Genomic DNA, 27,325 nt, shown 5'->3' on the forward strand with positions numbered 1-27,325 from the left:
CTTAAGGTCTGCTCGTTTGGCACAAAAAAAGGTTTTCTTTTTTGTAAAAGTCAAAGGATTTGATGCACGTTTATAGATGAGAATGTCACAAACCATTGTTTTGGAAGTATTTAAAGTTTCAAAATACAAAATAAAAATCCAGATTAAATGTGTTAAATTACATCGATTGGTATGCTGGTACTGGTACTTATATACTTCCCTTGATGATGGAGAGAATGAAGCTAGAATAATTCCTATTTTGTGTAACACCCTTCTGTAATATTTTGTTTTTAAATGTTTATAAATGGTCATGTTTAGTAATGTGATTTGTGTACTTCCCAAGTCAGTTTTTATAAAATTAGATTGTTTTAGTTCATGATAAGAACTGGAAAAGAAAGTGTTCAAATGCAGAAATCCACTCCTTAACCAATGTGGGATCATGGGTATCTCATTTAATCTTAACCTAACCTCTCAGAATTGCCAGTCCCTAAACTTTTCAAAATTGTCAGCCCTTCAGAGTGATTTCCTTCTCAGGGTATGATCTTCATAAAAGCCTCACTGATAGGTTCACTGGCAATAGTGTTTCAGCCACTTTAATAGTGATCATTGATATATTACACAACACAGCACTTGTTCCTTGATCGCCAATTGCAACACTATTTGAAAACCATATCCCACATCTTATCTCAGTCTGTCTGGATACAGACACCTTTCTGGTAGCTTCTAATCTGCATCCACTATTGATGCCATGGTATGTGTAGATGTCTCCTTCCTTCCTTCTTTTTGCATTCCGTAAGGTAGCTAATGTGAGTTCTCTGTCTTTTCTGGGTTACATGTACCTTTTACATAGAGTCCTGAATTAATACTACAGGCTGCATACCTTCCTGGATGGTATTGATAAAAAGTATCCTGTATCTACACTAGAACAGAAGAAACCTCTTCGTAGACGGCTAATGTTGGCCTTCAAATGCTACTTATTTATCATTCTGATTAGAGCAAGAATGAAGAGGGTAAGAGGACTTAAAGGGAGTAAACATGATTATTCTGAATGCTGCAAGGCAGCATATCAACCTATAGATTGTGATCAAGATGAGGGGGTTGGGGGGGGGGGGCAACCAGATATTATTGATCACTTAATTCCTTTGGTTTGGTGGAGGGGGCCCCAAAGATGTCCGTGCCCAGGGCCCCAAAATTGGTTAAGATGGCATTTCCAGTAGCCAGATTGTCCGCATCATGACCTTATGCCATGACCCAGACAATCTAGCTACTGCCCACGGCCACAGACTATCCCGCAGTCACCAAAGGCATATGACTATTTTTTGTACCTACATTATTACACTTGTCAAAAAATAAAACAATGGCACATTTGCAAAACCATGCTTTAAAGTCCTTGCCAATGCTCCTCACGAATTTGCTCGAAATCCACCCATGTTTTATTTTTTTTAAAGTGTCAAAATGTATGTACATACAATAGTCATATAACTTAGCCTTCACTTGACAAAATCCATTCAGTCTTTACAAAAACATTGAAGGTTGGGTCTATAATCTTTCTCAAAACTTTTGTCCACATTCGTCATATAGCAACAAAGTTATAAGCCATCTAAATATGTTGAGACCCCCCCTCTAATTTCGCCCCCTCTTGAGAAAATCCCACCAAACTTTAGAAAACCATTTATATCTAGATCCAAAATTGTTTTGCCAAATGTTGTGCAGATTCATCAAATGACACCACATTTATATGCCTTTACAATATTTTGGGACCTCCCCTCTAATTTTGCCCCCTTTTGACAAACCCACAAAACTTTGCAAAACCATTCAGGATTAGTTCTAGAATAAAATTGCAAAATGACATGCAGTTTCATTGAGTGGTGCAAAAGTTATAAGCCATCCAGAAACTGCAACCCTGTAATGCAGAAATAGGTACAGGCGTCCTAGGGACATATGAAGTGTCCGGGAACACCACAGGACTGCCCCAGGACATCTGGAGTGTTCGCTGACTTTCAGAGGGTGAAACAACCCGTTTTTTGGCTTCTTATGGCCATATCCAATCCAATCCTCTCCCCCCCCTCCACATCCCCAGAGATTGTTTGTTGAGTTTGACAAGGGCAATGCTGCTTTTTTTTTACTGCGCTGTCCACGGAACCCCAAATAGTCAGCAAATCCAATATGGCCGGACTTCCAGGAAAACTGACCCACTTCACGTTTTCTCACCACCCAATCAGCAGCCACGTCCTGATGTCTGTGGACCACACAAAAGTCAGCAAATTTTTCTGGCCAATCAGAAGCCAGTCCTCGGACCGAACAGGGAAGTGAGTTTGCGGAGCGGATATAGGTATCACTAATATTTTTGCCTTACGTTTTGGTCGTTTAAAAAAAAACTAATGGACGGATGTACACCAAATTAACAAAAGCACCCTTTCGGGACCAAGCCACCGTTCCTGCCCCAATTTGGTGAAAATCTGTTTAGCGGTTTAGGCTGTAGGCGCAACAGACATTTTTTCCCATTATTTCTATGAGAAAAAAAGACATTTTGGGACCCCCCCTACAACTTTGCCCCCCCCCTTGACCAAACCTCACCAAACTTTGCAAAATAATTCAGAGTGGGCCATATACCTCTTTTGCAAAGTTGGGTGAGGATTCATCCGGGGGGAGCAAAGTTATAAGCCACCCAAAAAGTGCTCTTCCTATGGGTTTAGCAACTTTACCATAACTACCCTCTACCGCAGGCCATGTAATATATATATATATATATATATATATATATATATATGACAATGCATTACTTACCGTAAAAGCATTTCTGATGATTGTATCTGCTTAGATTCACATGCTGTGCATAGGTCCGACATCCAGTGGTCATTGCGGAGTATTGCATCTTGTTTTTCGTAGTCGAAAAGGGACGTCGACCGGGCGTGTCTGAAATACTATCCCTATAGTGACGTGTGTTGTACCCACAATCCCTCACGCGTCGAGGTCCCTCTATTTGTATTTTTCTGCCCTGAGGGAGCCTTCTAGATGTGAGTGAGTACAGAAAAGAGAGATATAAAAGGAAGTCTATGTTCCTTCCATCCGAGCGGGGAGGAAGGGTGGGCGCATGTGAATCTAAGCAGATACAATCATCAGAAATGCTTTTACGGTAAGTAATGCATTGTCTTCTGATGCTTGTTAATCTGCTTAGAATCACATGCTGTGCATAGACTAGTGAGCAGTACCCGGAGTTGGCGGTGGGTTATGAGAAGGAACAGTAGAGAAAAGATGTCTTAGTACTGCCTGGCCCACCAGGGAGTCAGATCTCGAGTGTGCATCTAGACAGTAGTGTTTTGTAAAGGTGTGCACAGAACTCCAGGTAGCCGATTTGCAGATGGACTCAAGGGGAACATTTGCAATGAATGCTATGGACGCCCCCGTGCCCCGAGTAGAGTCTGCTCTAGGCTTAAAGGGCAGTTCTCTCTTAGCAAGAGTATAGCAGAGACTGATGCATTGAACAATCCATCTAGAAATAGTGGACTTTGAAACTGCATCCCCTTCTCTTCCTGCTGCCACCGAGACGAAGAACTGATTAGTCTTCCTCAGTGGTCTGGTTCTTTCCATGTAGAACATGAGCGCTCTGCGCACATCTAGTGTATGCAGAGTTTTTTCTCCCAAGTTGGAAGGATTTTCAAAGAACGTTGGCAGTTCTATAGACTGGTTTACGTGGAATTTCGATATGAACTTCGGAGCAAACCTTGGGTGCGTGCGTAGAACCACCTTATCTCTGTGAACTGTAACGAAGGGGTCTAGAACAGAAAGAGCCTGTAGTTCACTTACCCTCCTGATGGAGGTGATAGCTATTAAAAAAGCAGTCTTAAGAGTGAGGTCTTTAAGAGATGCTTTGTGCATGGGTTCGAAAGGTGAGCCCATGAGTCTGTTAAGTACCACGTTAAGGTCCCATCCGGGAGCTGGGTCAGCTATCGGGGGGTGTATTCTCTTTATTCCCTCCATGAAGGCTTTTATAAAAGGGATCTTCCCCCACGACACCTTGAGTTGGGAAGTGGTGTATGCAGAAAGTGCCGCTAGGTGGACTTTAATGGAATTGAACACTAGACCTGAATCCAACAAGTGGGTCAGGTATAGAACAATATGTGTGGGAGAGCAGTCAATTGGGTTGATGCCTTCCCCTCTGCACCAGATGACAAATCTCCTCCACTTGCTAGAGTAGAAGTGGCGAGTGTTAGGTTTTCTGGCTTCCCTGAGAATGTCCATACATCTCTGCGGGAGCAGTAGATGTCCGAATTCTATGATCTCAGGAGCCAGGCTGCTAAGTTCATGTTCTGGGGGCATGGATGCAGAGTCCTGCCCTTGTCTTGTGACAGCATGTTGTACGGGCAGGGGAGTTTCACTGGGGGAGATAGAGACATCTCCATCAAGTGAGCGAACCATGGCTGTCAGGCCCACATAGGGGCCACCAGTATCATGGTTACTTGTTCCTGGTGCATCTTGTGCACCACCTTGTTGAGAAGGGGAGTCGGGGGAAAAGCGTAAACAAATTTCCCTGACCATTGCATCGACAGACCGTTCCCCTTGGATTGGTTCTGGGGGTACCTGGAGGCGTAACTTAGGCATTGTGAGTTCTCCAGGGTTGCGAATAGGTCTATTTCTGGGAATCCCCATTGTGTGAAGACGTCGAAGACGATGTCTTCGTGTAGTCGCCATTCGTACTCTTCGGGCAGGGGGAAATCTCTGCTGAGTTTGTCTGCCAGCAGATTGAGTTCCCCTGGTACATGTTCTGACAGTAGGAACATGTTTTGTTTGAGAGCCCACTTCCATATATTTTGGGCCAGTTTGGACAGTCCTGGAGAGTGGGTGCCCCCCTGCTTGTTGATGTAGTACATGGCTGTGGTCCTGTCTGTAAGGACCAACACCGTTTTGCCCTGTAGGTGTTCCTGGAAGGCTTTTAGCGCCTTGAACAAAGCTAGTAGCTCCAGCAGATTTATGTGTTTGGATGCTACGTTCGGAGTCCACACTCCGTGAGCAGTCTGATGGGATAGGTGAGCCCCCCATCCTGTTAGGGATGCGTCTGTGGTTAGAGTGGCTTCCGCCGCGGGTGTGGCAAAAGGTTTCCCTTTTTTCAGGTTTTCCTTTGTCCACCATCGTAGCGAGAGAACTAAGGCCTGCGAGACCACCACTGGATCGTCCCATAATCCGCTGGCCTGACACCACTGGCTGTTGAGCCACTCTTGCATAGGGCGCATGCGCAGGCGCGCGTGAGGTACCAAATAAATACACGACACCATCATGCCTAGCAAGCGCATTGCTTTGCGTACCGTCACCTCTCGACCGGGCACATATTGAGGGATCTGAAACAGCATGTTTTGGACCCTCTCGTTGGAGGGGAAGACGAGGCCGTCCTTTGTTTGAATTAGAGCCCCTAGGAATTGTTTGATTTGGCTGGGGTCTAGGCTGGACTTCTTTTCGTTGATGGAGAAGCCCAACTGGAACAAAAGGTCTACAGTCTTTTGGGTATTGGAGAAGCATGTTTCGTAAGAATCCCCTGTTATGAGCCAGTCGTCGAGGTAAGGGTAAACTGGGAAGGACAACCTGTGCAGGTGGGCCGCTGCCACTGCCAGTACCTTTGTGAATACCCTTGGTGCTGATGCTATGCCGAAGGGTAGCACTCTGAACTGGTAGTGTTTGCCCTCTATCATAAACCCGAGGTATCTTCTGTGCGCTGGCAACATTAAAATATGAAAGTATGCATCTTTCATGTCCAATGTTGTCATGTAATCTCCCTGTGATAGCAGTGGGATCACTTCCTGTAAGGTTACCATACGAAACTTCTGGGGTTTGATAAACTTGTTCGCTGGGCGCAGATCTAATACAGGGCGCATGGTTAGATCCTTTTTGGGTACAAGGAAGTACACTGAATAAATACCTTCTGTTACCTGAGATAGAGGCACACCCTCTATGGCTCCTTTTTCCAGCAGTTGTTGTACTTCTTGGAGAAGGATGGCAAGGTGTTCCGGTGTCATGCGTCGTCCCCTCGGGGGTCTGTATGTTGGGGAACTGTTGAATTTGATGCAGTATCCGTGGGCTACGGTGGAAAGTACCCAGCGGTCTGACGTTATTCCCTCCCATGCTGGAAGAAAGGATGTTATCCGGCCCCCGACCGGTGTCGCATGGGAGGGGATGCGAATCTTCGCGTCACTTGGTGTTGTTGGGGGCTTGGGAGCCTCTGGGGGTGGACCCCCGCCCTCTCCCCTTGCCCCTGCGCTGTCCGCTTTGGCTGTACTGCCCACTATTGGTCTGGTAACTGGTGGCAGGGTACTGTTGCTGCTGATTCTGCTTTTGGCGTTGGCCACGAAAAAAGCGTGTGTTGCCATAGCCGCGTCTGGTAGTGGGCTTAGAGATCTGGTCAAGAGTTTTGATAGTATCGAACTCTTTTTTAGCCATTTCCAGAGCCTCATCCACCGCCTTCCCGAAGAGGTTTGCGTCTTCAACAGGTTTATTTATTAAAGACGCCTGTGTCTCTGGTTTGAACCCTGAGTTGCGCAGCCATACATAGCGTTTTAGGAGAATTCCCTGAACCAGGGAACATCCCGCTGTCTCAGCAGCATCCAGAGAGTTCTTTACAATACTCTGGTTGACCTGGGTTCCTTCGCCAATAGTTGAAAGCAGGCGTGTACGTAATGGTTCCGGCGCTTCTTCGGCGTCCTTGCGCAGTTTGGCCCACTGCCCGTCCGCGTAGCTAGCTAGCAAAGAATTGTTGTTCGCAATTCTTGCCGAAAAGGCAGCCGAGGATGTGACTCTTGTAGCAAGGGCATATAACCTCTTGCCCTCCTTGTCAGGTGGTGCCTCGCTGGTGGACAGCGGCACCCCTGCCCTCTTCCTTGCATTAGATACTACAAGGGAATCCGGAATGGAATGTCCCCTTATGTACAGCGGGTCTGAGGGTGAAGGAGTGAAAAGTTTTTCAATCCTTGGATTAACTCCTCTGATTAGTGCGGGTGTGGATAGCGAAGGGATGATTCTTCTCTTCACTGAAGCGAGGAGGGGAATGGTCTGGCTGACTGGGGGTTTCTCCTTAATTACTCTTTCCACAAAGTCTATTTCTGGAGAGATCTCCCCAGTGTCCAGTTCGAAATGTGCTGCTGCTCTGCGCAACAGGGCATTGAATGTGGGCTGATCGTCAATTGGAGACGTGTTTCTGACAGGTGAATTGTCTGGAGGATTTAGGTTCAGGACATCAGTGTCCGAATATCCTGATGGGGATTGCCAGGGATGAGAAGGTCCTTCTTCTGGATTTTCTCCGAAGCCTTCTCCTACCATGTCAGGGCTGTCTTCCAGACCTTCCTCTTGGTTCTGTCCTTCTTCATTGTCCACAAAATCATCCTCCTCTTCTAAGTATTGTTCCTCACCAGTGAGGTCATACACATTATGGATGTCTAAGGCTGTATCCTGCCTCGGGTATTTGGCCCTGGGGTCCTCCTGAGGCCCTTCTCTTGTTCTCTTGGGAGTGGGAGGGTTCTGGGTGTTCATAAACCTCTCCATTCTCTCCATGCAGAGATGGAGCCTTTCCATGGTTTCATGGGGTACCCCTGAGCGGTCTAGCGGGGGAAAATTTGTGTTTTCTTGCTGAAAACGGCTTGACCTCCCACAACGTCGAGGAAAGTGTCCCGTCGCCCTCCGAAAAGCCTTCCGGTGTGCTGGGGGTCCCCCCGACTGAAGGGGGTAGTCCCTGTTTTTCTTCGGGCTTTTTCGGCGTGTCTTTCGACCTTTGCGTAGCGCTCGACGTGTCTTTCAGCGTACGCTTCTGGGCGATCCTCGCCAAGCTCTCTGTGACTCGTTTGTCAGCGGAGGGCTGTGGTTTGGACGTTACGGGTGTCGAACGCTCTACGGCGGCGTGCGCTCTCTGCTGGTGCGCGCCGGCCGATGGTTTGGGGGCGGCGCCCTTATTTGCCGAAAGCCCAGACGCTGGTCGCGGCTGCGGTTGCGAGAGGGGCTTCGAACCCGAACGGTCCGAGGAGGCCGCCGGTGTAACCTGCGTCTCCTTGGGCGCTGATGCTTTCTTCGTCTTCGACGAAGAAGAGCTATGGGTTGTGTGCTTATGTGATGTATCGTGTGCGTACGTGTCGTCGGGGTGTTCATCCCCATAAGCAGGGCGTGAGCCGAGCCCGTCCGGGCCGGGGACAGACGACGAAGAGCGCAAGCGCTTTTTAGAGGGGTGTACGACTTCCGTAGCGGAGGTCGTGTTATCACGTTCCTCGTCACTGTCGGTGGTAGCAGCGGCGGGTGAAGACCCGGCCTTCGACATAGCATAGGCCGCCCACCTCTTAACCCTACGGTCTTTTAGAGTCTTTGGCTTTAGAAGCCGACAAGCCGAGCAACCCTCCTCTACGTGATCGAGGGGCAAGCAGCGGTTACACCGTGAATGCTTGTCCTTCCAAGTAAACTTGCCCTTACAAAGTGGGCAAAACCTAAAGGGTGTCCTCTCCATAACCGAGGCAATAAAGCGTGATAACTACCCCAAGGGAAAGGAAGGGGAAAAGGAAAGGCATTCTCAGAAAAAGAATCAGAGATGTCCCACGACCACCCACTCTCCCTACTGTATTTGGCCTGCGAGGCCAGGCCACGTGTTCGGCAACGCCGACAGATCTCCTCCGCTCGTCCCCTCCGTCGAAGATCTTGCTTGGCGGAGACAGCTTCACCACTGCATCGAGGGAGGGATCGATATATTAAATCTTTAAACAGGAAAAAACGACCAAAGGTCGAGGAGATGGAATCTGCAATGTCTCTCGAGGAGCTCTGCGTAAAGGCGACCAGTAGCTGGGCGGAAAAAAACAATCTGAGGGACCTCGACGCGCGAGCGATTGTGGGTACAACACATGTCACTATAGGGATAGTATTTCAGACACGCCCGGTCGACGTCCCTTTTCGACTACGAAAAACAAGATGCAATAGTCCGCAGTGACCACTGGATGTCGGACCTATGCACAGCATGTGATTCTAAGCAGATTAACAAGCATCAGAAATATATATATATATATATATGTATTACGCTTCAGCTAGTCATGGGGAATTTAATAACAGCTGGGTCTGCACCATTTTGCATGAGGGTTTGGCAATTTTCCACCATTTTTACTAAAAGCATAATAACTATGCACATGCAATTTACTCTCCACATACCTAATTTTTTCCCTCCACCAGTTCGCAAACTCTCAAATTCGGAACATATTCAGAGCAGCCATGAACACCTTTTAGCTTGCCATTACATTTCCCTAAATCGCAGGTGGACACATTTTATTCAACAAATTGCATTGAATTTATCTAAAAAATAAAACATTTATGTATGTAGTGTGGCTTGTGGTTTCTGAGAAAATGCATCAATTGTATCATTCCATTTAAAAAAAGGGTGAATATTTGTATGTGCAAATATGAGCCTTCCCTTCCTCCAGGCCATTTGCCATCCTTAGCCAGCATGTGACCAAGGCTTCCTGGACTGTGCTTTTATTAGCCTCTTTGTTGTTTGAAGTATAGGCTGCAGGTCCTAAATACTTGGGATGCAATGGCCAACACAGAGATCCCCTTTGCAGATAATGATAGATTGGCCCTGGGATGTCACAAGGCCATGCATACATCTGGTAGCTGACCTCTTAGCTGAAGAGGACCACTATTTTGATTTGAAACGCTTATTCTTCCTTGTATTTCTTTTCAGATTTCAGCCTTGATTGCAACCCTAGCTTTCACACTCCCCCACCCCCTACATTCTGGTCATGCACTGCACAGGCCATCTGCCCTGCACAGAAATGAGCTTTCAGAGACACCAAGTCTGGGGACACTTGGTTTTCAACACCATTCAGACAGGCCACATTTTATTGCAGTTGCAAACAGTTGGGATGCACAAACCTGGCTTGCAGTGGGGGAAGCCATTTGAACATTCTGCCCAGAGACTCACCGATTGTCCTTGGTTGCAGGGAACTCACAGATTGCATTTTATCTAACATCAGCCTTTATTCTTTGATATACAGTGTGTTTTACTGATCAGGGTTCACTTTGTTTTTGTGCTGAAAGTACAGCGCTGTTTCTTTCAGTCATTAATAAAATATACTTTTAATTATCTGCCATTCGTTTTTCTACTGAAAAGTGGTTGTGAATTGTCAAAGTGCACCACCTTTTGATGGTCGACAGTTTCAGTGAAAAGTGCTGCATTTATGTCTCAGCCAGCAATGTGATGTGCTTTTCCAATCTGCGCTTGGATTACATTTTTGTTTTTTTAATAATTATAATAGTTATTTTGTGACATGCCTAATACCAGAGTTTGGTTTCTAAGCGCAGGATCGGGATTCAAACCTGTGTTGCGTTGCCATGTCTTGCTTCCGAGACAAACGTGTTGCCCCTGAGCTATTCCCCCTCACCAGGATTTCTCTGGATTTCAACAGCAGAAAGACACCCATATAGTCTCCCTAAATAGGACCACTTTCAGTGTCAAGGTTCTTTTATGATGGCTGGTAGGTCATTTTTTCCAATGGGTCCTTCATTTCCATTGGTTTGGGGCATTTGATTACACCCCACATTTAGTACCAACTACACATTGCTGTTCTAGCCTTTAATGGCTAAAATGGGTGAGCTATGGACTAAATGACAGGAGATTAAACCTTTCTGACATCTGGGACTTCCTTGAATGGCATCACACCAGGGTTTTCATTGGAGTGCATTCATGGACTGGCATCCATTGCACTTCACTATAGGGGCAATGACCTAACAGACTGACCGGCAGAACAACCTCATTAGCAATACAAGTACTAAACTAAGAGGGTGATGATCCATCAGCCCATAGCTCCCCCCCAAGCAAAATGAACCACTAAAACGAGAGTGAAGGTCCAACAGCCCCCCCTAACTCTTCACATCTGAATAGAAAACTGATGCCTTATCAAAACATCTAACACTGTGTGTGTTGAGGAATAAAGCCCAATAAGGGGCCTACAGGGGGGGAAATATTTTGCAGGCAGAAAAAAGGGATTTGTCGGGACCACCAAAATGACACAACCTCTATTACTTTATGGTGAGGTTTAACACAGAGTTCAATGATTTTGCCCAAGGGGTTGGCAATGATCCTGTGCCAGTGATCTCCCCCTCACAATGGGATCTGGTGAGAGAGGAGAAGTAGCCATGTGTCCAGTGAAGTGGGTTGCAATAAATGTCTTAGGAATATATATTTTTGTTTTATGGTGGGATGTGCATCACAGAGGAAGGAAAAGTGTCCCTTCTCAGAATGGATGGACAGATGTTCGAATGGATTTCTAAACTCTGCTCGGGTGAACAGATGTTTAGGAGGCTACCCTTGTTAGTGAACAGGGAACACTTCTGGGAAGATAGCCAGACCAATTCACGACAACTTGGAGAGCAGTCAAGGCTAAATCACAGGAGGGGTGGGGTGCTCTGGTCTTTGATGAGCACACACAGTTAGACACCAAGTTCTACCCTTAGACAGTAGTATACGAAAATATACAATGTATTAGGTCCAAGAATAAACACAAGTGAATAATGAAAAACACAGTAATATAACCACTCAAACATGTACTATGTAAAATATATCCAGTCACTCTGGTCAATGCGATAAAGTGCGGAATCCCGCCAAAACCTGTGAGTGAAAAGGGCAGGCAAACTTTATAACATAGACAATCTTCCAAGATGGGTAACCTGAACTTTATAAGTCCAGCCCTATGATGAATGGAGCCTTGTGTTCAATGTTAGATGTGCGCGTAAACACGCTCAGTCATGCCTAAAGTCACAAAGTACAATATCTAAGGAGCTTGGAAAGTTAGAGATAGGATTCTGAAGTGTGGAAAACAGGTTCCGAGAGCCAGGGGAGGATCTGCTGTGGAGAACAATGCTATTCCCAACTTTCAGAGGGCTTTAAGAATCGGAGGCTACCCAAGCCAAGACAAGGAGCACAAGGGATCCTTTGTGCATAATGATGCAATGGATTAACTAGGGGCCACCGTAAGTGGTTACAGTACTCACTGCCCTTAGCTCATTCTGGGTCCAAACTTGGCAGGTCTGGAGAGCTTCGCCTGGAGTACGATTTCCCATTGTTGCTTCGGCTTCAAAGTGCACAGGTGCTGTGGGTGTATATGTGGGTCTGATTTACAGCAGGAGCTATATCTCTCGTCTCGGTTGCAGGACAAAGAAAGCACTGATGAAGCTGGTCTCAGGATACTTGAATAAAGGTGTAATACTTCAATAAAGGTACCAGCAGCAACTGTCTCTGTCGCAAAGTGACGCAGGGGCAACCAACTCTCTCAGCGCTTTTCTCTCTCTCGGCCTAAAGCAACTGGGATGATGAAATTTGTCAAAAAGGTGTTTTGCAGTGCAAGCTAGGATTCCCCCAAAGCTTGAGGCAAAATTCAATAAGATAATGCTCCTGCATGGATGCCAAGGTTCGAGCTGAACAATCCATTGGATGGCCCTGGGACACTTACGAGAAGGCTATTTTGCAGGCAACTACTAAATATCGAGAGTGATTGGTCCCACTACTCCAAGGCATTGAAGCACCATTACAGGTCTTCGGAGATCGAGCGCAAAGCAGGGCTCTACCAGAACAACAGCATGCTCTTGGTGCCAACCTTCTTCTGCACAGTTCCGTATAGTCCTTGTTTCTGCTCAGCTCTTCTGGATACTTGGCTCTATCTAAAGGTTGATTAAGATCTGCGGGTCTGCATTCAGGACCCCTCCTCATATCCACAAGTCCAGTGAGTGCGTGCACCCAGCTGGCCGAGATCTGCCCCACTCATGCACGCCAGCAGTGGTCCAATCAGGGACCACTGCAGCTGTCATGCCCTTGTGCACACCAGACATCCTGGCACCAGTAGTGTGGATTGGGACCAGACAGTACCAACCCACTTCCTCAGTACCTACACACATGACCTGCAGGAGCCCACGCAAAGCAGTGGCTTTCACAGGCAGCTGCATGCCCAAATAAGGGTTTCCTGAGTCACAAAGACCAGGAGGAAGGCCAATAGACAAAATGGTCAAAGGAGAAGACAAAAGACCTTGTGACATGGCCATGACGGACACTAACCACAGTCTTGCTAAAATATTGTAAAAATACATGAAAAAGTATCTGCGGCCACCAGTCTACTCCTAGACACAATGTCCAGTTACCAAACAATCCTTAGTGATGTCTTGGGCCCAAAAACAGAAGGACCCTATTGCACAGTACCCCCCTCCCTTGCTAACTCTCACTCTGCTGCTGCGACTGGGGCCTGGTCCCTTCAGAGCCATACAGGGACCAGACCACTCACTACCAGTCCCCACAGCATCCTTTGCCAGCATTTGACCTCAGGCTCCCATCCCCGGACTATCCCAACTTGGTCCTCCCTGTTCACTGCACTCATCCTCCCCCCCTTCCACCAGCACTTGCCGCCCTGGCCCACCCAGCACTTGCCCGCTCCCACCCTTTGGAGTACCCCACTCCTGCACTTCTCCCTCTTCCCCACTCCTGCTCTTATCACCTTGTCATGAACTTGCACAGTAGGATTGTCACAAGCCCAATATAACCATTTGTGTTGCTGTTTTACTTTCTTGACTCCATTGTCCCCACCCCATCTTGTCTTGGGGCACCTGGAAACACCTGTGTATAGGCGCCATACAAATGTCCAATAAAGAAAAAAGAAAACAGAAATTGGAATGTGTTTGGATTTAAGTGTGTAAATGAAAGAGTGAGTTTCAAATGATTTTGATTTCTTTTCAAAGGGAAGATAAGTTTGCAGGCAATTAACCTCTTTAAATACCAGGTTTATAAAATCAAAATCAATCAAAGTCTCCACCATTCATTTTGAATTCTTATGAGAATTATTCCACTTCATGACATTTCATTATAAAAGGGCAGTTTCAATAGCTAATGCCTTTTTTTTAACTTTGTTTATTTTAAATCAAGGCAGGATGACAAGTACAAACATTATAAGCAGTGGTTATTTAGGCATGTTGATCCCCAGTCCTTTATGCCCCCCTGCGTTTCCTCCCTCCCCCATCCCTTTGGTCCATCTGTCCCTTAGGAATTGTAGGCGGGCCCTTCCCTCCCGGGCTGTCCAGTTTGGGCCTCAGCGTCTATGTATCTTCCTCTGGGATCTCCTGATTTTTTAAGATCCAGCGGGCCCCGGTGGGTTTATAGGTCAGGGCGGGGAAGTGCTGGTCGAATTCCAGCACTGGGGCCCAGATATTCTGGAAACGATGAAGAGTTCCCACTTGTGCTGCCGTCACCTTCTCCGCTACCAAAATGTCCCAAAGTTTGGTCCACCATTGGGCTATGTGAGGGCCTTCCGGGGTTTTCCAAGTTCGGGCCACCACCGTTTTCCCTGCTAGTAGGCAGTGGGTTAGTAGTTTCGCTCTGGGCCCGGAGCGCGGGTAGGTCCCGGGAATTGGAGCTCCCAGCAAAACCGGTTCTGGTTCCAGGGGAATCGTTGTTCCGGTAATTTGTGTGATGGACCCCAGGCAAGCTTTCCAGAATGGTTGGATCTTCGGGCAAGCCCACCACATGTGGAAGAAGGAGCCTGGGTGGCCGCAAGCTAATGCCTTTTAATATCCTTTGCAAAATCAGTGAAATCAGCCACAAACCACTGATTTCATGTGGCACATTTCCTGAAAGAAGGGAATACATTATTTTACTCCGTTTTAATACCCCTCCCCCTTTTGTAGAGTATCATTACTAAGGGAGGGAGTTATATTTAAATACAGTGGGACAGAAGTTTGCTTATGTTTTTGGTTTGTTGACTTAAATCTCACAGGCGGGAACGAAGACTCTGGGATGTCTCGGGACCCCTCTTTGGTCGGTTCTGTCCAACGGTTAAAATGAGGAATGCACTGAGCATGGGGCATCCAGGTCATAAGAATCTCCTAAGGCACTTTGGAGTGAGGTAAGAAAGAGGCGGTCGCCTGCTCTGGTTTCCTTTTGGACCAAGATCCCTTCAAGTTCTGCGAATTTTGGTATAAATTCCTTCAGTGAAATTGTATGCATGTCAGCAGGCAATGAGAAAATAATCCAGATCAGCTTTTTTTTCAACAGGAGCACTTGTTTTTATACTAGGCTAAAGTACACCCATCTCGCATGACACTACAGTTGAATTGGAGGGGGTCCATTGATAGGTTTGCTCATGTGTATCACATCCACATTTACAGCTGTAAAGTAGACTCCCTTCAGGAATGGGAACTGATACTGAGCCGAAATACACTTTTTAGTATAATTCTTCACGTTGACACGTGATATTAAGGAGCATGACATATTCAGATTGAGGAGACTATTCTGGGCCAGATTCTCCAAACATTTTCCAGAGAAAGTGATGAGATGCATTAAAAAATAAGGCCAGCCATTCCACACGAGGCATTTGAATGTGTGCATTTGAATATGTGCATCTTAAATGCACACATTCAGATGCCTCTTTTCAGCCCCTTTGCACATTTGTGCAAATAAGTGGTTGTTTCTGCGCATTTCAATATGTATTACAAATCCACAAACAGAATGTGCCTTGACATGTGCAGAAAACAGCCACATTCCCATCCGCCTGCTCATTACAGGTACAGGGGGAATTACAAGTACAGGGAGAGGCACAATACATGACTGGGTAATTTCCGACACTGCCATGCATTTTGTTTGAAGTGTGAGCGCAGCAGTATAACATGCTGCTGTCACACCTGCATTTCTATTCCCCAAACAGGGATAGAAATGCCTTTTTATGTTTACATTTCACAATGACGGGTCCTTTAACAGCTTATAACTGAGAAATGTACTCCTAGCATGAGCTAGTTTTACATCAGTGTCAGGCGCGGACTTCCAACATTAATGTTTATTTGGGGTTTGCCAGCGCATCATTTGCACTGCAGCTCAGTGGATAAAGTGAACTGCACATTTCTTAAATAAACAAAAATGAAAAAAGCAAATCCCCTGCATTCTTTTCACTTGCAATTATTCTTGAGAAACTGCCCCTCTGAATCCAGGGATATAATTTGCACTTGCATCCCTTTTTGCAAACTATGCACAACATTTACATGTTAAACATACTTGATGGTATGCACTTCAACTGTTCCATTCAACTGAATTAAAATCTGTATTGTATTTTCCAGTCGGGCAAATCATTCAAAAGTTACAGTCTAAATGTTTCCCAATGTTCATTTGTTCTATGCACATTTTAAGTCAACAGCTACTACAAGAGCTAAGTGTCATACATGTGGCGTGATCATTATCAGTGAAAGCCAACTGTTGTTTAGAGCTCATTTAACTAGAAAAATGAATGATTTAGTTATTTACCATCCAATAACCAAGGCCTAATGCAACATGTGCATGCTTCTTTGTGGGATCTAATGCTTTCCAAGCGGAGGCATCTGTTTCTCAAAAAGCATTTACCATGTCAGCGAAATTGTCATTTGCCATACTAATGGTTTTCTGGAATTGGACTTTAATGTACAAAACACGTTTGTGTGCTGATTTTAACCATATGATTTGCATGTTATTGTATATCTTAGTTGTAAACCAAGACACATTAACTTACATAAACACAGCTGTTCTGATAATGCATGATCTAAGTGGTATGTTAATTTAGGCATGAAAATGAAATTCCCACTCTACAATCTGAATAATGGTTATTTTGTATGAACAAATAAGTTTAAGTTCAATTTAAGTTCACAGTTCATGTACATTTGCAGGATTTGATAGATGCACAAGTTGTCACATTTAAAGGGGAAAATGCTTAATTGTGACCAGTCCTACTTTAAAGAATATCTAATCAATATGTTGGTCTATCAACAGATAACTGTAATTCTGGTGGGATTTAGAATGTATGCTCTGATGTTATAAATGTTCTTCCATATTTCATCTCCTTTGCAATGGCACAGAAGTAGCAAAGTCCAGCCCATCAGGTTGCGTCTTCGGTGGCATCGAACATGTCTGAAGGATGTTTGCATCACACAGGAGTCTCATACACTATGTGGGAGAAGGCACCCTACAGTGTCCCGTGCATCATGGTTGTTCAGCAGGATTAGATGGCCTATAGGTGCCTCAACTCGCGTCCCCACCTAGAGCTTGCAGGCATTGTTTTGCCTGCCACGTCTCCCACCCATTTGAACCTGACAGTGGATGGGTTGAGCAAGATATGAGTAATCCTAGGATGAGCTTATTATTAATTGGATCCAATGTAAGTAGATATAACTGTTCAATGAATGTTGAAACCTGTCCAATAGATTATCATTCTTGAGATGCAAAAAGCAGAGTGTATTGTGTTCTGGATTGTTGTTTATTAGTTACATTACAACTATGTCATTATACAGTTCTTGAGGTTAAGTGACTAACACCATTGAGCCACTTTGTATTTAGGCTTAGTAGCATGCCCATAGCCCACCCCCGAAGTATATGGATGCACTGTTTGATGGCTTATGCTGCGCCCTTCTCTTATTTTCACAACAGGTAGTGCCCTTCTCGCTTGTCTATGATATAGTGAAATGGAGGTTACATGACAAAAGGGTTTACACTTTGTTTAAATCTGAGAAAATACAGTACTGCATTACCCCCACCCTCAAATTACTATGCTCGTTTTGGAGCAATTGCAGTCTCAAACTGAATAGCCAGTGGGCGATGTACAAGGCCTGTAGGGCAACAACCACTTTTTTTTACAGTGCCTTATTTCATCCCTGACCTCTCAGATAGAGTTTCTTTCCGTCCAATTGTCAAAACAATGTCATCCCCATGAAATACGGAGGAAACAATCATGGCACAGATTCTGCATTCCACTAGAGTGTGTTTGTAATTCCCATTGCAATGTATAGTCTACTGAAAATGTAAGCCTTCTACATTCAAGCCTTTTTAGAAGAAACAGTCCAGGATTGTGACAAGTGATATACAGGACTAAAGCCAGCTAAAGAGCTAAGAAGTCATAAAGAATAGCATGAAGGTATTGCTATGAATAAAATTAGCACCATGTTTATAGGCCATATATTATAGTAGTGCTAAATATTTGACAGGTGTCTGATGGGATTTAAAAAAAAAATTGAAGAATGAAAGGGTATGTAGCACTGAGTGTCACAAAAAGAAACCGAAAGATTTAAAAAAAATAAGAGTGACCCCACAAAGAGGGAACGATTTTCAAATTCAGGGGGTGGGCACTGAAGAGAATAGTTTGCAAAAACTTAGCAGTTCAGTATCAGAAAAAGACACTATGGTAAAGCGGGATCGGAAATGGAGTGCAATTGGGGGTGACATAGAGGGCAGGCACAGACAAGATGAAGCTTTGAATCAGGGAGATGAATATCAAGGGTAGAAGAAGTATCCAGGCGTACAGACAATCAATCGGGAATAAGACTGTAGATAACAGGAAATACTCTGAACCACAAGATACACACAATGCCTCTGTCCCCTGGGCCCAGGTACCTGCTCACCCTGCCACCCTCCTGCACTGCCTCCTGGTCACCCCTTGCACTGGGGACTGTATCTGTACCCATACAGTCCCCCCTCACCCCCATTTACTTTTCTTTTTTCTGCACTTATCAGTCTGCTGCCTTAAACACAGCACTTTGTGGCTGCACTACCACTGTTTATTGCCTCTATTATCTATTTATTTTTATTTACTATTATTTATATGTTCTTCTCTGCTCCGCACTTTCCACTCTCCCCCTTCCATGCACTTTTCCCCTTTCCCTTTCCCATGCACTTGCACGTATTCAATGTCACTGGGACTAGTAAGATCGTTTTTGTTCTGCCCTGTTCCCCTCCCTTGCCTTGTCGCGCTCTGAAGCACTTGCGTTACGAGCGCAATATAAATAAACTATCATATCATATCATATCATATCACAATAACAATATTACCTACTATAGGCAGCTTCTAGAAGCAGCAGAGCCCATTGCCTTCACAACTGTATATATTGACTACATGTTGGCACTGACCTGGAAAGCACAGAACTCTACAACACTTAATAGGGATTAGAGACACACTATGTAAAATGAACACACGTGTCTGGGTGAACTGAACACACAATGAAGACAGATCCCCTCCTTTTCAGAAGGATCCCTCTCAGGTTTCCAACAATGATGGTTTTTACGACACCTTACATTTCTAAAGGCAACACAACTGGCGAACCCCTAGATCAAAGCCACATAGCCATCTAGTTACCAATCTAATAAGCGTCTCAAAGCACTTTAGTCCTCATTTCTTAGATTTTCACCAATTTCTAACAGTGTTCGTGGCACTGTTAGATATGTTGGTGTTTCTGACACTGAATTACATTCTTTGGCCCGGAAGAGACTGTTTGGGTCAATTTTTTCCGTCAAAAACAGAATTTGCCATAAGAAGCAGATGACTACCGCTCCACTCTTGTAAATGTGCATTCTTGAGGTGTATATGAAGACAGGCACCATAAGGAACTTTCAAGGCAGCACTTATGAATTATTTCAATATGTTCAACATTATGAGGCTCAGGTTTGCTTTACGGTTTGAGGATAAAGTTGAAGCCTTATCTTTCTACATGGGCTGCCCGAAGCATTGAAGAGCATTTAAAAACATTGTTTGATTCATGAGAGTCCATATACACACAACTCTAAATTTCCACTGGAAAGGACATTTACATGCATGACTAGGGGAGAACGGAGACTGTAGAGTGACAAACAGCTTTGGGGTCTAGTCCATGACCATCAAACCTTAAACAATCACTGAGGGCAACACTATCAAGGAGTGAAGAGGAGACACTTTGAGTAGGCAGCATAGCAGGATGAGTAAAATGACGATTGTGGGCCACGTTTGCAGCTCTACAAGCCTCTGATTCAGATGAGGAAGATCATGCAGAAACACTGCTAAAGGTAAACAATGGACTCACATGCCCTTGTAAACATACTTGTGACAGTTAGGCCATCTTCTTCTAGGTGCATTCACTCAAGGTGGAGCCTTGGGCCAGCTAGAGCTTGAGCCAAAGCACCCATTGCTACAAAATGAATGCCATAGGTTTCAGGGGCATGATTCCTTTTACTATTGGGTTTTATAACAAACATCATAACCAAGGAATGGTGTCCACTCTTGAAGAAAAAACCCTTATGATAAAAATAGTCAATGCTACATGATAGAAACATTTGCAAAGCAACATACCTGCTTGATTTCTTTTTTGACTTTAGTTTGCTGGAGATGGCTTATTTTAGAAGACTTCTCTGCTTCCTCTGTTAGAGATTGCAACCTCTGCTCTTTGTCGCCAATGTCTTCCAGCAGCTTCTCAATGCTGACTGCCTTCATGTGGTCCAGGTGCTGGCGGCTGCGATACTCCTGAGTCAGCCTGTGCTCCGCCTCTGTCAGCAATTGCTTCTGTAATATATCCATACAATGACGGTGAGCAAAACAAAGACTACCTTTCTTGCTTCACACCTTAGTATAGATGTATGAATGGTGGGACCCAATCACAATAAACCTTGTACTGGTGCTAGTGTGCAGTATCTCAATGACCCCCTGCAATCATCACCATGTTTCTATGTACTAACTGATTGTGCACTTGTGTAGAGGATTCGTGTAACATGCAGCTGTGGGTGAATGATCCCGTAGCTTCATGTTACAAACACAGTGAGGCATCAAATAGTGGAATAAGGGCGCTAAGCAAGAACACTTACATTACATTACATGTTCGAGTCTTTGGTCTCATGTAGAGGATGAAACAAGGACGAAGCACAACTTTAGGCCATGGGAGGGTCAACTGATGATCCAAGAGTTAAATATTAAATTGGCTCTTAATCGGCACACATTCCATTCCAGTAGAAGTATTCATACCAAGGCAGTGCTTGCTAGCCCATCCCAACACCCAATCATAAATAGTGTATCTGAAAATGCTTCATCAGTTTACAGTGAGACCCCAAAGATTCCATTTGGTGCATTAGCAAATATTCACACCCCCAAGTACACTGTAGCATTTGGCTTATACCTTACACTCACACTTTTCTTTTAACATATATATTGTTTTGTTTTGCACAATTAATGCTATGTTATTCTTGGTTACACGGAATGTGTCATGCACACCTCTGCCATTTATATGGCCTGCTCGAGCAGCCACTGGTCTACAAGATAGTGTTAAGGAAGTCATGTTAAATGCCAGTGTGGAAAGCAAGGTGTAAGTTCCTGGCAGGGTCTCGGTTATCCATAGGTCTGGGACATGTTTTACCTGCCTCACATTGTTGATGTGATGTAAGTGCACCTAAGGGGTTTGCTTCAGTGCTATTAGGCAGGCAGGTTGGGTGCCTACAGGCCCTTCTCATCTCATAACTTGCAAATGTCAAGCAGATGGGTCGGGTCTCCCCTCCATACTGCAATGTTATGGTTTAGGTCTGCGAGGTCAGTGGGGTGAGAGGTCCTGGTGGAGTGTATGGAACCTTTAGGCCATCCCCATTTCTTACCTATGTAGGTGGTGTTGAGTCAATGTAAAGGAGTCTGTGATTTCAGTTTAGGCCCTCCACATCTAATACCTGTGGTGATGTCATGCCTGGAATCCATAAGGTCGGTGGTGTGGGTAGTCCCGATGCATAATTTGTTCATTTTCTCTCTGAATACCGTCTCCAGCTCCTACTTGTCCTGGTTTTGTGCAGTGAGGTATGAGCACTTGAGTGAATCTTGTGGTGAACTACCGGGCAAGGGGCAGATGCATCTAAGCCATCACCTGCTACACCTCATAGGAATGTAATGATGTAATTTTGTGCAGTGATTTAGGGAAGTAGTTCTCACATAGTGGTCGGGTATGAGTAAGCCCTCACCACTTCCATCGTGCCTTTAGGAAAATTATGGCATAGTTGGGTGGGCCCGTATGTGGCCATTCATATGTCTGGGAGGTGTTGGTTGTGGTGCGTGCTATATGGTTTGCCAGCCCTGTTGGCAATAGTTGCATAGTCCTTTGTCCTCAAAGGAAAATGTTAGGCCATCAAGTGGGACGCAACACCTGCCTTAGAAGCACCACAATAAACCATGAGCAACAATTGCTTAAGCTGAAGGTGTAAAAGGCTCCATACTCAAGGATTTACTTCTCTTCTTCAAAGCACTTTTCATCTGTTCTGCTTAGACCCTCAAAGACCTCTTCCATTCAAAGAGCCTTAGGTCACCGTGTCGAGGGTAACTGCCTCTGAAACTTCAAAGCATTTGAAACTTTCCTATTTAAATCTAAGCCCAGATCACAACCACTACTGTGACCTTAGATTAGTAATCCTTTGAAGGAACATTAACATACCTTCGCCAAAGCGCAATAAAATGTGCTTCAAATGTAAATCATTTTGTTAGCAAAATAATGTAGTTGTTTGGGAACTCTTATCACAGTCTTGTAGATAGCATGGTAAAAACATAATTAAAGGTATACATGGTAACAATGATGTCATAAACACAGGGAATGCATTACTGTTCAGTGTCATAGTATCATGAAAATATTAATCAGTTTAGGGACCTTATTACTAACATCTTTTTTTTGTTTTAAAAATACCTTTCAACATTTAATATTACATCAGTAATATAAAATGCTGCTGTTAGTGATTCAATACATCACATATGATTAAGCCTTATGGATCAGGAGAGGGCTCATGATTGCGGGCTAATGACCTGCTCCCAAGTTATTGATTGAGACGATGCTTGGAGCTATATTTTATGGAAGGGGCACTATTTAGCAGAATCATGATACTCTGGAGGTTTATAAAGCTAGTAGAACTATGGGAACAAAAAGGGTGCTCATTTTGGATTTTCAAGCATGAAAGCAGTGGTCGGGTGTGAGCGCTGCATTGTTCCCCGATAAGAAAAAAAGATGCCCACTGCACATGACTGTTGGAAACAGAGCAGGGCCTGAAAAATCTTAAAAGGAGATTTATTTCTTGAGGAAAGATTTGACTGCTACTATTATGTCTCTGTAAAAAGAGGTATCTTCATTAGGTGGAAAGATGAACCCAACATCATCCGGAAGCACCTCAAGACCTTCCTCCTCTGCCTTCACTCCCCCTCTCCCCTGCTGATCTGTTCTCTCTTGGCACCGTGCACCTGGCCACCCTCTGTCCTCCGGGACCAGGTACCGGCTCACCATGCCACTCTCCCGCACTGCCTCCGGGCCACCCCTTGCATTGGGGTCTGTATCTGTACCCATACAGCCCCCCCTTTTTCTTGCTGCACTTATCAGACCTACCCTGTCTGCTGCCTTAAACCTAGCACTTGCAAATTGCTGGCTGCACTACCACTGTTTGTTGCCTTTATAATTTATTTATTGTTATTTATCTGTTTCTCCTCTGCTTCGCACTTTCCACTTCTCCCCCCTTCCATGCACTTTTCCCCTCCCCCTCTCACATGCACTTGCGCGTTCTCCATGTCACTGGGCCTAGTAAGATCGCTGTTTTGTTCTCCCCTGTTCCCCTCCCTTGCCTTGTCGCGCTCTGAAACACCTGTGTACGAGCGCGATAGAAATAAAATATCAATATCAATATCAACACAAACAGCCGCAACTAGCTTTGTGGAGAAGCAAGATCAATTGTGCAAGGAAATTCCACTTTAGTCCATGCAGTGTCCAGTGCATGGACAAATGCAAAGGTATCAATGATGGCTCCAGGAAGTAAGGTATAAGAATGAAGAACCTTCAAAATGCCTAGACTGAAAAACTATTGTGCAGAGTGATGTGCTCACATATTTGAATACCAACATTCATGGTTCTATGTTCATTTGGCCCGTTTTTTTTTCTGCTGTATTTTTTACCAAAAATATTTGCCCAAAAAAAACAAATCGAATTTTTTAAATTTTATTTAGCATTTCGCCCCAAGCCACCCCTCCCATATTATTTATTCCCTATTCCCTACCCCCACCCTACCCATGATATGCCCTTACCCCGTAACCCACCCACATATTTTTAAATAATTTTTTCAGGCAAAATTGTTCGGCACGAAAATGCTGCAAAAAAGAACTTGGGATAAAAGAACATAGAACCATACCATGAATTTTGGTTATCAAATATGTGAGAACATCCCTCTGCACAATAGATTTTTAGTATGGGCCTTTTGAAGGTTCTTCATTCTTATACCCGTTCTTGATATCTTTGCATTTGTCCATGCAGTGCATGTGCTGAAGTGGAGTTTCCTTGCACAATTGATTTTGCTACGTCACAAAGGGTTCTATGTTCATTTTTCCCCAGTTTATTTTGCTGCATTTTTTACCAAAAATGTTTGCCTGAAAAAAACTCAGCACGTTTTTTATTTGGAGGGGAACCCCCAAGTCCTCCCTCCACAACTATGCAGTCCCTATTCCCCACCCCACCCTACCCCTTATATGCCCTTACCCCCACCGCCTCCCATGATTTTTTTTCAGGCAACCATTTTCATTACAAAATGTCAGCGGAAAAAACGGGCGATGGATGAACGTCCTGCTACACATAGTTGTAAAGATCTGGAAGCAAGATAGAGTGATATACCTATCTACTTCCAAACATCTGTGCAATAAGAGACAATACAGAAAAAAGGAAATCTGAACATGAATACATATAACTGCCACACATGCAAACATTTACAGGACATTTCCCTGACACTACAGATATGGCTTGTAATGAAGAAACTAATATAAGCCATTTTTAAATAATGGATATTCCTTTTCGGCATTGTTTTTCCATTAAAATTGAACTCAACATCAATCAACTGATCTTAAAGATGCAGAACAATACATACCCCAGAGATAGAACTTGCTGTCAGTGAAAATAAAGAACAATCACTGAATTTGCGCAAATATATTTGCCCTTAGAACACCATGAAAAGGAGCAGCAAAGGATGGTGTCCTCCAAGGGACAAAAGAGAAAAAGAACCAAAAGGAAGGATAACACAGGGGACTGATAGGGAATGCCTCATCAAGAAGAGTTCAATTAATGCACGTCCCTATGCTGATGGAACAAAAGATTTCATTGTCTACATAAGATGCGTACATAGGAGAAAGATGGCGGGTAAGGTACCACACATAATTGGCTCATTGGTGTTTCAGAGGGTTAACAGTTTGCAATGTAAAATAAGTTCATGTTTGCATTTAAAATGGTGCGGGCCACTTAATTCTGCTAACCATCATCTGTGATTATCTTGGGAATTGGTAATCATCCATGTCTGATCAGGACTCATTACTGGGTTTGAAAGGATTGACACTCAATTAGACAATTTCATGGAAATAGCGTGTTTGATAGTATTACTGTCACGTGGTTCACAAATGACCTGGGTCACAGAGTGCTAATACAGGAAGGGCATGGAGATAAAGGGAAGGTGGTGGGAGGTGAAGTTAAAAGGTTATGAGATCAATGTATTTAATGTGGAAAAAGCAGGCAAAGACGCTGGTGCTTAATCTATTTAGGAATAATAGTGAAGGGGTTGAACTCCACGAGATAGTGTGGAAATAAAGAATATACGGAACTCATATTTTTCGTATATCTTTATTGAGTTATTTTCCAGGACAATATATGATTGAATTAAACCCAGGCTGAAATCTGTTACATTGCCTGAGAAATCAATCATTTTACAACTCACTGCCCACCGCCGATTCTCCAGGTTCTGATTCTTTAAACAAATCAACAGAAACACGAACAATGGGATGAACGCAAGGACAAATACACAGGAAATGCAGATCTATACCCAGAACGCATTCCGAACAGACCATAGACTGTAAGTGGTGCGTGGGAGGGTTAAAGGTATAGCACATTAACAGCCCCCAAATGTCCACAAAGTTGTCAACTTTGACCTTTATGCTGAACATAGTCTTTTAATGTCTTGATAGGGGTACCATGCCAGAAGCCCAGTCCTCGAATGATGGTTTACTGTGGGTTTGTTTTTTGCACAGTTTAAATTGTCCTTTTTCCACACAAGTCAAAGCCCTCTACATCCACAATGAGAAGAAGAAAGGTATCCTCAAAGAGCCAGGTAAATTGTGAGACTCATCACACCTGTGTGACACACATCGTTCACTGCCATCGAACGTAGGCACCAAAAAAAGTACTTCCCAATGAAATGGAAATATTCAAAAAAGTGGTACGATAATTTTGGATAGACTAGCATTTTCTATAGAGCTATGTTGCCCATTATTGAATTGGGTCATATACCCATCTATCTATTTACAGCTGGAGGAGAGTGAGATAAGAGGCACTTCCCTCCAACATAGTGTGGTTTCCTTTTTAGATATTACCACTCCCAGGCATGTTACAGAGTGGGGTGCCCAACAAATTCCTTGAAGGTTTGGGATTGCAGGTGAGGGGAACATTTCGGATTTAGTGCAATAAATAATTTAACAAGAGTGGACATTACATTTTGATATATCTGACATAATTGAGGCCAAGTTGATATCTGCATTCCACACATACAGTAGTATATCATCAGCGTATAAGGAGAAAATCTCTGTGCCAGCGCCAGGGGCGTTGCTAGGGGGGGATAAGGGGGCTATAGCCCCTGATCTTTTGGTTGTAGCCCCGGATAGAATCTCAGGAGCTACAGCCAAAAGATTAGCTAGCCCCCAGTCCCAACAGTTCCGACATCAGCTTAGCCCCGGGTCTTTTCCAGACCTAGCAACTCCCCTGGCCAGCGCTTAAATGAATCCCACAATCAATATGCATGTTTAGCAGCATATCTGTTAATGGATCTATTATAAGGGCAAAAAGTAAGGGATAAAGTGGGCAACTTTGTCTAGTTCCTCTACAGGGTGAGAATGCTTAGAGTATCTGTTTTTCAATCCCTATCAAAGAAAGAAGTTGAGAATACAGTAAGACAAAACAATACATTTCCTTTACATCAAATGAAAAGTCCCAAGATTCTGAATCAAAAGCTGTCATTGCTGAGAGGTTGGGGACGATCAAAGATAAAATATTATGTAAATGTCTTAGATCCACAGAGACCGACCTGAAAAGAATCTAGATTGTTCTGGATGAATGATGAACGGCATTAAGGGTTGTAATCGAACAGCCAATACTTTATAAAAAATGTTAGCATCAACATTGAGCAATGACAGTAGGCAATATTAATGATAGCCTTCCGGTGGCGTTTTAGGCTTTAACAAAAGTGGGATTACAGCTTTACAGACAGACAGAGGAGTGATACCCGCAGCAATGGATTCTTCCCATTTTTGAGAAAGAGCTAGCACCTTCCCTCATTCCCAAGCGCTTTAGAATTAGGCAAGACTTCTTCTATTTCTAAGCACTACAAGAGTCCAGGGGTCAGGAGGGGCAATAAAAAGAAGGCAGTTATTTAAATATAAGGTGCAAATAACTGTTAGCTGAATACATTTGTAAAATGTTAAATTCTATTTAGTTTTTCTCAAAGCACGATAAAAAGCAGCAGACTCTGTGTCAAAAGGAATGTGACCTGCGCTAAAAATGGATTGCAGAGCATGCAGTG

General features: G+C 44.2%; 1 protein-coding gene across 1 annotated transcript in view; it reads right to left on the reverse strand.

Moving 5' to 3' along the window:
- LOC138453561 (coiled-coil domain-containing protein 162-like) overlaps positions 1–27,325 on the reverse strand; it is a 377,757-nt gene that overhangs the window by 147,465 nt on the left and 202,967 nt on the right. Inside the window, exon 11 of the mRNA XM_069606542.1 lies at positions 20,076–20,285. Coding sequence (XP_069462643.1) covers positions 20,076–20,285 — 210 coding nt within the window. The remainder of the gene's footprint in view (positions 1–20,075; positions 20,286–27,325) is intronic.

This window comes from Ambystoma mexicanum, chromosome 4p (assembly GCF_040938575.1).
Source record: "Ambystoma mexicanum isolate Mex_15411 chromosome 4p, UKY_AmexF1_1, whole genome shotgun sequence".
NCBI lineage: Eukaryota > Metazoa > Chordata > Amphibia > Caudata > Ambystomatidae > Ambystoma > Ambystoma mexicanum.